At 35.2% G+C, this 12,778-nt stretch overlaps 2 protein-coding genes across 5 annotated transcripts in view; one reads left to right on the top strand and one right to left on the bottom strand.

The window, feature by feature from the left end:
- Positions 1 to 12,778, top strand: part of LOC113499906 (S-adenosylhomocysteine hydrolase-like protein 1) — a 51,349-nt gene that overhangs the window by 23,276 nt on the left and 15,295 nt on the right. The gene's annotated exons all lie outside the window — the stretch shown is intronic.
- On the bottom strand, positions 2,959 to 5,694 carry LOC113499907 (general odorant-binding protein 56d-like). Its single transcript, XM_026880511.1, has 2 exons — positions 5,378 to 5,694; positions 2,959 to 3,835 (listed from the first exon to the last, which is right to left on the bottom strand). Exons 1-2 carry the CDS (start codon positions 5,426 to 5,428, stop codon positions 3,479 to 3,481), a joined length of 408 nt encoding a protein of 135 aa, XP_026736312.1. The 5' UTR covers positions 5,429 to 5,694; the 3' UTR covers positions 2,959 to 3,478.

The following is a 12,778-nucleotide window of genomic DNA, read 5'->3' as shown; positions in this document are numbered from 1 at the left end:
ATTAGTTATGATTTATATCTACCCTGTTTTTTTCACATTTCCATTGTATCTTCGCTCCTATAGCCTAAAACCTTCCTCGATGAATGATCTATTGAACACAAAAATATTTTTTCAGTGTGAACCAGTTGTTCCTGAGATTAGCGCGTTCAAACAAACTCTTCAGCTTTATATATTAGTATAGATAATCAGGATTAACACATTTGATAGTATTCATCCCTATTTTATGTTCCTGATAGGTGGGGCAACAGCTAGTATGACATATTTTCCCTTTAAATCTTAGAAGTTATTAGATTTAGCTAAGAATTGGCTTTCTGCCTATATGCATAGCGCATTGCGTCTTAGTAATAGTTCATGCATATAAAATTTATATTGCAATTTAGGTGAAAATCACGTTAGATTTCTTTGCAGAAATACCGGTACAGGTGGCGTGTTGGCGCTCTAGATATTTTATGTTCAAACAACTGTGTTAGCGTGGTTTTAAAGATTTTACCTGTCTATTTTTCGTAGATTTGATGGTTAGAAGGACATGTCTAGGTTTCGATATTTTGATTCTGGATAGAGATTACTTATTAATTTTATTTTGTGTGTTGTGATTTATATCTACCCTGTTTTTTCCACATTTTCCACTGTATCTTCGCTCCTATTAGTCGCAGCGTGATGGTTTATAGTCTAAAACATTCCTCGATGAATGATCTATTGAACACAAAAATTGAATTTTTCAATTTGAACCAGTAGTTCCTGAGATTAGCGCGTTCAAACAAACAAACAAACTCTTCAGCTATATATATATTAATATAGATATAGATTTTTGATTCTCCAACAAAGTAAAATAAGGTATACACTAAAGTGTATTAATATACATAAGCATTACTGTACCCAGAAGCAAGGTACATTTGATTTGTGCTCCCTCAGTTGCATTAGATCAAGTTCTTCCTTCATACAAGTTTTTTTTATATTGTTTCATCTGCCCTGTTGTTTGTCTGCCTGTCGATATGTAATCAAATCAAATGCAATTTAATCAAGTTTCATAGAATATATGTGTATATCGCGTGACGTATTGTCATGTCATGTCATATTATGGCATGACATAGACCTGATCTGGTACTTTGCGGAGCTGTGAATAGAATGTTGGTAGTTCAAAAAATCCCCATTAAGTTAAGATTCAATTAAATTGTGTTTTTGAGTTTTTAACTTATCAACGTCTTAAGGAACATAAACTTTATTACTTTCAGAAATCCATGATTCTAGTTTCTGCCATCTTTTGTCAGTCAGTTGAACTAATCGAGGTTACTTCAACGTCTTTCATGTAGATGGCGTTTAGCGCTAAGGATGCATTTCTGTTGCGGATTCGTAACGAGAGATATACGATTTTCAAGAACTTATCAAATTAAAACAAATCGCTATCATCCACGGAAACATAAAAACGGGATAAAAACTATCCTGTATGTTAATCCTGGTTATAAACTATCTGTGTACCAAGTTTCGTCTGAATCCGTTCAGCGGTTTTTGCGTGAAAGAGGAGCAAACATCCATACATACAATTTTTTTATAATATTAGTAGGATAATCAAACACTTGTGTTTCGATAAGGATTAACCTCAGGATTACAGATTGACCGATAACGTTTTACCAAAGTGTTTCCTGTTGTAATACGCGTTTTTGTTATCAATATAAAATGGATTGACAGAGATAAAAATATACTTTCAGTTTTGTGTTTACACGATTGCATAAAAAAACATTTTTTTGTATAGGTATATTCGACAAGCAAATCCATTGCTAATGCGATAGTTTGATATGTATTAAATATTGATGTGTATTTAAAGTTACACCCCTAAATTAAATGGATTTATACTAGAAAAAATATGGATTCAGAAGTTCTTGACATTACCCCCTTCTCTGTTTCTTATATTAGTATAGATTATTTGATCCATCTACTCATGACATTAAGTACCTCATGCATTATAGAATATAGACATTTATTAAATCAAACATTAAGTACCAAATTTTAAAAATACTAGACCACAAGTCGATTTAAAGATATGCCTTGATCTCTAAAACTTTAAACTGCAAGGCTTAGTGTTTACTGTAGTAAAATCATTCAAATGCGGCTTGAAGCTTCGTCCCTCACCTCAAACAACAGTCAAGGATCCACCACTATTCATATCCATCAAATAATTTAATTAAACTTGACGCAGAATTTCCAGAATTCTCGCTCTGAAATTGAACTTTGCACTTTGATTGCAGTAATAATATTCACGAATCGAAATGGCGAATATCTGTGTTCTGAACACATTAAACTAGTGAACTACTTTCTTTAATAAAACTGATTGTGTTGTTTTGAATAGAATAAAAGCAAAATGCAAATATTATTGTCTCTATTGCATCACGGTAATCTTATATCAAATTCAGATCATCATCGGCTAGCCTTTTTCCAACTATGTTGGGGTCGGCTTCCAGTCTAACTGGATTCAGCTAAGTACCAGTGTTTTACAAGGAACGACTGACTATCTGACATCCTCAACCCAGTTCCCTTGTCAACACGATACTCCTTGGTTAGACTTCCTAGCTTCTGACTACCTGTAACGACTGTCAAAGGTGTATTTAACGTGCCTTCCGAAACACGGAGGAACTCGTTGTGACAAAGATGGTCACCCATCTACGGACCAACCGCGTCAAGCTTAGCTAACCTGTGTTCGACTCACTTATGCTGTTATAGCTTAGACACGAGCTCCTCTGCTTATTAAGATTTAGACAATTTTGCCACTTTACTATCTAGTTGCATAGAGTGAAGGGTAAGTTTTAACTTCCTAATGGATAGCGTTTGTTATTCAAACGGTTTTTGTGTATACCAACTTCCTTCCGATTGAACCCGAAACTTTATGCTTTATCGCTGGCCCATCAGTGCTATACGATTGTAGCCGCGATATCAGTCCAAAATATTCAAATACAAACACAAAAATATGATACGAAAATATTTTATTGTTAAATATAAATAAATAACAGCATAAATTACTTAGTTATAACTGTTTCAATGAAATAAGACCTGTCTGCCTTGGTTTACATCCAAAAAGGATGTCTTATGTAAGAACTCGATTTCTTCATTTTAATTCAAGATCCTTCAGATACATTCCATGCTTCTAAATAAGGATATTAATTAAGGCTTTATTAAATTTTAAATACCGTAGAGATGGAGTCATAAGTTACTGAAAGGTGAGTCGTGTAGAGATTGCAATAAAATGTCAACCAATACTGTTTAGTATTGTTTGGCAAATTAATTAAAAGGAGTTTTTTTATACGTCTATCTGTCTCCAAAATTCATTTAAAAATGACAGAAACAGCGTGAGACATAAAACGACTTAAAGTAATGACATTTCCGTACACGGCCATGACTACACGAGCATGAGATTTAACGACCATTTAAGAAGCATTTCAAATTGAGTGAGTGTTTTAATTAGAGACAGGCATGTTGAACCTCAAAATTAGAACAGAATATGAACCTTTGTTCCATGGTAGTAGCATTTGAAGATTTCGTAAGTCTTGTCAACTGCGTCCTTGCCAGTGTGGTTCATGCAACCCTTCAACAGTTTCTCGGCATCAGCTTTGTCGATACCGGGCGGTAGCTTCGCAAGAGCAACATCCAAGTTCAGTTTTCCATCAGCGTTAACGATGTCGGCCTTGTGGAAGAAGCAATGGACGAATTTCTTGAAAGTTTCGTCTTCGCTCAGGTGGCCTTTCTTTGCTTCTTCTAGAACTTCAGTCTTCACGCCAGATTCTTTGATGCATTCTTTGCTGATCGCCTGTGCTTTTTCTTTTTGGGTTTCTGGGAGATGAACGCTCTGGAAGAAAGGTTTTTTGGTTAGTTTTTGACTGGTTTAAGTTGAAGGTGAATGCCGATACCTGGAAAATTTAGTCTCTACATTCAATTGAAGCTCAATCTTATATCAGTTAGTTAGGCATCTGTGTCTGAACTTAATAAAAGCTTATATTCTTTTCTAGCTGTTGCCCGCGACTCCGTCTGCGTGGACTTTATAGCGCGCGTAGTTCCCGTTTCCGTGGGAAAGCTGGGTTAGGATGTAGCCTTTTGAAACCCCTGCATTATCCTCATTCAAATCAAAAACCCCAAAAACCGCTGTGTACCTACGTATTTAAAATTTCATATAAACAATATTTAAGCTGAATTTAAAAACCGTAATCCATTTCAAAAAAGTTTGTTTTGCCCTACTTTCCAACAAGTCTAAAACATTTAAGTTAAGAAGTTTATTTTTAGAATCCATGAGGAAAAAACGATTATTGATCGTAATGTTTTTCAAAGAAATTGTTGCTACGGATTCTAGGAAATGTTAGTAAGTTCTGACTTACTGTTATGCTTACTTAACTTATACATTATCGTTGGTAGACTATTAAGGCTTAATAATATTTGATCTATTAGAATAAATTTGTCCAGTATAACAATTCCGGTCAGCGGAACATATTAAATAACTTTCTGATTAAAGAAAATTAAAAAAAAGAAAAGAAAATTGGAGAAAATACGTAACTCCTATTATAAATACAATTTTCAAGCCTAAAGAATTAATTCAATTTAAAAAATATTTACACCTAACATAACCTATGTTACCAGTAAGTAACAGGCTATATTTTATGTCCTCACAGTCCTACGGGAAAGGGGAACTCGTAATAAATAAAATCAATGTCATAAGTCTCCCGTAGAATTCATATTGAATTACGAAAGCCCTAAAAATAACTTCTCAATCATTCTTCTCTGCGTGTGTATGTATATCGATGCTGATAATTCGTCTAGGGATTCGCGTGTGTTTATGTTTAGGATACTGTACCCAAAAAGGTAAGAATGAAGTCCTATTTTAGGCTTCACTGAATATTCACTTCACAATAATCCATCTAATCTCGAACTAAGTAAAGTATTAGCACTAGACAACAGATAAACTTACTTGTATGTAAATAAATGCATATATATTTGTACATTAGTTAAAGACACGGAAAAAAGAATTATCGTGCTCATCAAACGACCAATTGTGGAAGGGAATCGAACCAAAAACCTGCGGTAAAGTAACATTAGTTTATGTTAATAGTTTCTTTACACATTTTTACTAGAATAAATCGATAAAAAAATATGTGACTCTCTTAACTAGCCGGCCACATATATATCTGCCATGAAACCCAACGAAAACCACCGAAACCCTGAAGCTCGGTGCATCCCCGGAGAAACGACTAACTATCTTGGAACCCACAACGAAATTAATCAGAAATAGTAAAAATGAGAAGTAAGATAAAATATAATTATTGCACTTTACGTGTCTCTCTGTCATATTTACTTAAATTAAAAGTATTTTAAACTATTCTTAACACAGAAATAAACTTACATGCGCGTTAATACCAGCCACCACGATACAGAGAATTACGAACGATTTCATTGTGTTTACCGAATGAACTGTAAGGATTAAACACGGAGCACCACTATATATACCGGACCAAGGAGATCGACTCTGACGACAGACGCCATTTTGTATTAAAAAAAAAAAGCTCAACGTCTTATCATGAACTGTTATACTTTTTTGCGGCTGGATTAGCTTTTTGTTGGCTCTTTCGAGTCTTTAAATTATTTAAGGAGTGATTTGGTTTTGGTATTTTATCTGTGCTAATGTTATAAAGGAGGTTTCTCAGTTTATTTTTGTTGCAAAAGGTAGGTATAGTTACCGGCACGGATCTTGAGCGCTGACCTTCACCTGCGTCAGAAGTGATTTTTTGGATCCCTTTTGCGGTATGAAGTGAGGCGCGAGGCGGACTAAAGTGCAATGATTGGCCCGCAGCGCATCGCGTCATAGCCGTCACTCGTGATTGGTTGAAATTCGTTCTTTGCTGCTGTTGCATGCACCTCAAGACGACGAGTACGCACATTTGATTGGCGTTTTATTTTACGATGCGCAAAGCGATCCTCACTCTTCCGCCGAGCGCTCAAGATCCGTGCCGGTAACTATAACTAATCTCAGGATTGATTGAAGAGATTTTGCTTTAGCGTACAGAAAGTTACAGTATAAATTTTGTTTACTCATACATGCATAAACACTGAAAATCCAATGCCTAGTTCCAATGGTTCTGAACCAAGTCGGGCGATACTGATAATTACGATCACCGCATACGAAATGCACGTACCGAGTCTGGGTGTCTTTGTGCATGTGACTTGAATGTGTATGAAAACCTCCGCGACACAAGTTCATAAGCACGAGTGTAGTTCATCAAGATCCATCGTATCTAGACACACGGTAGCGTGTCGAGCCAAGTTCAACTAACAGATAAACAATTTACAATATTTGTTTTGCAAATAACTTCTCCTTAATAAGAACTTTGACACTACCTCTCGTCCACATAATTTTCCTTAGATCGTTAACGTTTGACATTTTGAATTGTTTAGATATTTATGATGTTTGTTTTGGAAATAAAAACTTGTTATTTTCGAAGATTCTATACCTAATGATATAAACTGATCAAGTGGGAGTCGGACTCGAGACTTTGACGGTTCAAAGACATAGAATGCCAAATTTGCAAATTAGGATATCCACTAAATTTTTGACCTTAAGAATCCTTATTTTTATTTTTAGGTGTTTTTGATTACAGGATAGTGGCAAAATAAATACACCATCTGTGACAGTTTAAACTAGCTATCATGGTTCATGAGATAAAAACAGGTGTCGAACGTACATACGGATAGTCAGTGGGGCTTTAGCAATAGGGTTTCCTTTTTAACTTTTGCGTACGGATAAAACGATGTCTTTGGATTTGTCACGGCTATCATAAACCTGGATTTTAATAATAAACATTTTGTTATGTGTTGTCGTGGAAGAGAGAGGCCGCTATCTGCGTTATCTCCTTCCCTCAAACAGAGCTTATAGTAAGCATATCTTGGGTAGGTAAAGATGTAAGCAAAATCTCGATAAAAATAAGGAGTCCAAAAGCTTTATCTCATTTTTTAGCTCTGCAATTATAATAACGTGATTTAGATTTTATTACCCTGCAATAATCGATATTACAAAGGTTATCACAAACCAGACTTTTAGACTGCTTTATAGAAGCAAAAACTATTAATAACAAGTATGTATTAGATATTACATTGACGCGTCTGCGTGATACGAAAAGGCGGGGTTACAAAATAAAATTAGATTACTTAATAGCATTTCTTTTACAATTTCGCACTAATATATTAAATCCTTTGGTCGTGGGGATTTTACAAACATTAATAAACACAAGTACCAAGACATCTATACTCGGAACTTGTGACCTGCGTGGGAATCGAACACGCGACACATCGCGCCCCTTACATTTGGCGATATAAAATGAAGAGAGGTGTTGCCACTTATTAAACAACACTTCAACGAATCAATTTTAATTACCTACAATACACATTTATAATTATATACTTCCCTAATTAACTCGCATTATCTTTAAAACTTATTCTCATAATTATGTGGGATTATTTTTTCTTAATCGGTGTTAGAGGTCAAGAATTTCGATGGTGATCTGCGATTTACTTGTGTTTTTTGCTCGATTTGTATTGCTCCGTTGAATAATAACTTTTTGTACTTGGCATAATATGAACTGGATACAAAAGTCATAAATGATTCTCAAGTTTTGTATATTTTTCTTAGTGATTCCTATACTAAATTTTACCTACTAAACGACACTGGGTTTGCTATTCACTTAAAGTAAGCCTTACTGTATTTTTTAGAAATACAATTAAATTTGTGTAATCTATATCTATACTAATATATGAAGCTGAAGAGATTGTTTGTTTGTTTGAACGCGCTACTCTCAGGAACTACTATTGGTTCAAATTGAAAAAAGCTTTCTGTGTTGAAAATACACCATTCATCGAGGAAGGTTTTAAGTATGCTACGTAGTATGTACCATCACGCTGCGAATAGGAGCGAAGATACAATGGAAAATGTGGAAAAAACAGGGAAAATTATTCATCTTCGAGGGCTTCCGTTCAAAAATTCCTAACTTATATCTTTTAACCACGCGAACGAAGTCGCGGGCAACAGTTAGTACAAGGATATGCGAAATCTGAACCCTGCCTTCCTCTTCAAGAGTTGGCGCCCCAACGTGGGGCTGCTCACAAGCGTGGTGATTAATTGAGAGTGTCTAAGAGCCCTGCAACGGGCCAAAGAAATAGGTAGAGATTCTTTACACTTTTTGGTATTGGTTATTTAGACTATTTGCTACACGAAGAATTCAAGCAAGCCTTAGTACAATTTCAAAAACTTCTGTGAATTCGTTTTTACACAGCCGTTTTGAGAGCAATGAGCGTATTGACTCAAGTTACTTCATGCAAACGGCATAATAACAGGCTCCTATTATTTAATCGTAACCTGTTATTTTTTGTCAAACTTGAAGTTTGTTGCACTCAACTAGACCGAACCTGTTTCACCTATGATCTGATTAAACCGTTCAGATCTATTTAGACTCGTTATTATGTATCGTAACTATTAAATATATTTAACTAGCTGTCGCCCCGCGGGCCCGCCAGCTGCAAATCGAAAATGATCCTAGGGTAACATAAAATCGGAATAAAAGCTATCCTATGTGTTAATCATGGTTATAAACTATCTGTGTACCAAGTTTCGTCTAAATACTTTCAGTGGTATTTGCGTGAAAGAGGATCAAACATCCATACCTACAAATTTTTGCGTGTATAACATTAGTGGGATAGATTTTCTATCAGATTTTTTGTCAAAGATCAAATAATTAAGAGCATTTTTTTGAGTTATTTCGCCTATCAAATTTTTATCCTACTACTATTATAAAGGCGAAAGTTTGTATGTGTGGATGTTTGTTACTCTTTCACGTAAAAACTACTGAATGGATTTGAATGAAACTTTACCACAATATAGCTTATACATCAGAATAACACATAGGCTAAAATTTTTGAGGTTTCTAATGTGAGGTCGTAAAAAAACACATTTTTTGCGCTTACATTGCAAACGCTGACTGAATCCTACAAGATAGATCAAAACAATGTACTACAGTATTGTACAACTTATAAAAGGTCTACAAAAAAGTCCGTGATGGTACTTATATGTTTATCTCTTAGTTGTCCTCAATGGACTCCTAAACCACTTAACCGATTATAATAAAATTCGCACACCTGTAAATCTCAAGTTATAGTCGCAATTTCTTCTAACCACGCGGACGAAGTCGCGGGCAACAGCTAGTAAGGATATAATATTCCTAAGCGTTAATGCTGGGATATACTTTACAAGAGTGTGTAATTATGTGTGTTAATATGTTGGTACATCTAAAATAAAAACAATATCTTTCTTTGTGAACAGCAAAGAGAATAGATGTTTTTTCTTTTATAATTTGCTGTCTCGTACTTCTCAGAACATGTCGGATTAAATTTAAATAGACAAAAAACAAAAACAAGACGATTTGATTGTTAAACCTTCTTCAACGTGCAACGTCTTAGGCCCTTCACACATGATCCAATATAAGACAGAAATAAAGTCTTTTGAATTAATGAGAAATCATCAATAACTCCTTACGCTTTGGTGCGGGGAATGGAGTGTCAGACTTTTACTGACTAAAACCCACCCATGTCTCCCTTTGCCTGTGTAACCCTTTCGGAAAATCCCGGTAGACCTACCGCCTCTTCAATTACAGAAATATTTTTCCAGTTCTAGTGGCTAGTAGGCAGACTTTCATGACGGTGGTCGTAGGTTCGATTCCCACCCATCCCAACTATATGTTACTAGCTGTTGCCCGCGACTTCGTCCGCGTGGTTAGAAGATATAAGTTATGCTTTTCCTTTGCTCCTATTAGTCGTAGCGTGATGGTATGTAACCTAAAACCTTCCTCGATGAATGGTCTATTCAACACAAAATCATTTTTTTTAATTTGAACCAGTAGTTCCTGAGATTAGCGCGTTCAAACAAACAAACTCTTCAGCTTTATATATTAGTATAGAGTATAGATAACACATGTTGCCTTGTGTATGCTGGCCTGAGATTCATGGAATAGTTTTCGGTTTTTTATATTCAAGAAAAAAAAAACAAAGCTCCGGATACATGTACGAAGTGCAAAGTTTGTTCGAGACCAAAGTACAACGATCATTCTCTAACCGCACGTTATGTTTTTTTGGTGATGTCGCGATCTACGTATGTTTATGCGAAATCGATTGGAACTTGTCATTCGAAAAAACAATGTTATCACCATGGCAACACGAAGTTTAAAGGTCGTATGCGATGCAGGTAGTTAAATGTTTAGTTTTTAGGATTGCGTAATCAAATGTAAAAACGAAGCTCTATTACTTATGCTCCCGTATCTGGCTCTCCGTTTATTCGTCTTTCATAAATAACAATAATAAAAATAGCAAAATAATTGATGACCATGTGTCTACAAAAAAATCTCAAGTCCTTTTGTACGGAACCCTCAGTATTGAAAGTCCGACTCGCACTTGATCGCTTTAATTTTCCCGTATCATTCGCTCCAACATCGCCAATTAAGAGTCTTATTTATAACTATGATGATGTCAATGTTATTACCATATAAGACTTAGAAACATATTCAAATAAAGGATAGCTAACGCATATGAATAAATGAGGTCACTTAAAGGAAAAATTATACGAAACAGGTTTGTTTACACCTTGATACGACTAGCCTATAATCTAGATAATATTACAAATATGGTATTTAACTGTCTGGTTTTTCTAGAGTAATTGATCGTCCTAGTTCTTGACTTCCTCTGAAAATACGGTCATGGTGAGTTAAGCTTACTGTTCTATGCATATATATTTACTCTGTCTAATTAGTGTCTGTCGAGCTTTCAAGCCTAAACGGCTACACCGATTTTGATAAAAACTTGGTATGAGGTGAGCGTGCGAAAGAGTTTTGTGAGCCAAGCATATGGGAACTATAGAGAAGAAATGGTTTAAAAAAATATTCTCGCCTTAAAAATTTAATCCTCGTGTCCCGTGAATTTTACAAACATTCGAATCAGAAGCAGAAGAATACCGACCTTAGATCAAGCATTCATGGAATTAACATTAACAACATTAACATTAACAAATACACTGTTTACAAGGAGTGACTGCCAACCTGACCTCCTCCACCCAGTTACCTGGGCAACACGATAACCCTTAGTGAGACTGGTTGTCAGACTTTCTCGCTTCCCGTAATGACTGTCAATGATGATTAAATAACAGCCAGGGCCAAAAATTTTACGCGGCTTCTGAAACACGGAAGAATTCGTTATGACATAGATTCACCGCATTAAGCGAAGCTTAACCTGTGATCGATCAACTTGTGCAGTTGTAGCTTAGCCACGAAAATCACAAACTTCTAGTACGATGCAAAACGCAACTATTTTTATATCTTATCATATTGCAATCAATGCTTTTTGAAAAAAAGGATATGTCGATTTTGAATTGACACAGGTAGGTTGGCATTCTTGAGTGTCATTTTATTTCTCTTTTTATTGAAAAGGACCTAAACTTGATCCGAGGTAAGGTATAAATAAACCTATAAGGCAACGACAGGCAGGGATTGTATTATCTTTTTGGTCTGTGTCAAATCAGGCAGTAAACTACTAAGTTATAATAACACACAATAAAATACTGTCTTTGTTGTGTTTTAAACAGGGTAATCTAGGAATAAGATCTATTGAGCCTTTGAGCATCAAAATCGAAAACAAATTCAAATAAGGTTCGTTTTCAAATCTAATAAGATGCAATGACTGTTTGTGCCTTCAGATAGCCAGTAGCATTTCAAAAACTTTTAGTTTTATAACTTACATACAACACCATCTAGTCTAAATCTAAGCAATAACTATAGATAAATTACACCCAGACACAGAACTCAGGTCATCACATAATATCGAAATAATCGAAACCACGGCTTCTGGTATTGCAGTCAGGGTCACTAACCACTAGACCTTTATTCAGCTGAATTCTATTTGCCAACATGCTGCCGCAGATAGTACAGACTCATAACTTGGTAAAGGGCTATACAGGCAGATTACATTATTTATTTTACCCCATTAGTAGGTATACTAGATGTTGCCCGCGACTTCGTCCGCGTGGTTAGAAGATATAAGTTCTGATTTATACCTGCCCTGTTTTTTTCCACATTTTCCATTGTACCATCGCTTCTATTAGTCGCAGCATGACGGTATATTGCCTAAAACCTTCCTCGATGAATGATCTATTCAACACAAAAATAATTTTTCAATTTGAACCAGTAGTTCCTGAGATTAGCGCGTTCAAACAAACAAACAAACAAACTCTTCAGCTTTATATATTAGAATAGATAGAGTAAAGATTACATTATTTATTTTACTTCATCCATTAGTATATTATTCGTAAACAGACATGGCCATTGGGTACAAATACACCAGTTACATTTGATACGTTTGACCTACATCCGTCAAACTATAGGGATGGTGCTATGCTATAAATTCAGGGTTGATTTATTTTCAACTGACTTTATAAAGGAGATGGTTCGCAATTCGTCTCTATTTCGTTCTGGGACTGCACGAGCAGATTTTCTTGTTTGTTTTTTTTATTTAACGTAAGATCACTTTCCTTTTTATTCCTATAAAAAATCATTAAATTTAAATCGATAGTTTTGTTGTGGAAAAAATAGTATCTACTATCTTCTCTCCTTGATAAATGGGACCATCCATTTTTATTAAATCACACCAATTTCTGTCATGAGGGTTTTCAAAAAAGCAAAAGGTTTATAATATAAGTACAGATTCAATCAAGAAGAGA

This window comes from Trichoplusia ni, chromosome 13, assembly GCF_003590095.1.
Source record: "Trichoplusia ni isolate ovarian cell line Hi5 chromosome 13, tn1, whole genome shotgun sequence".
Lineage (NCBI taxonomy): Eukaryota > Metazoa > Arthropoda > Insecta > Lepidoptera > Noctuidae > Trichoplusia > Trichoplusia ni.
The sequence above is the reverse complement of the archived record's forward strand: the minus strand, read 5'-3'. Positions and strand labels throughout refer to the sequence as shown.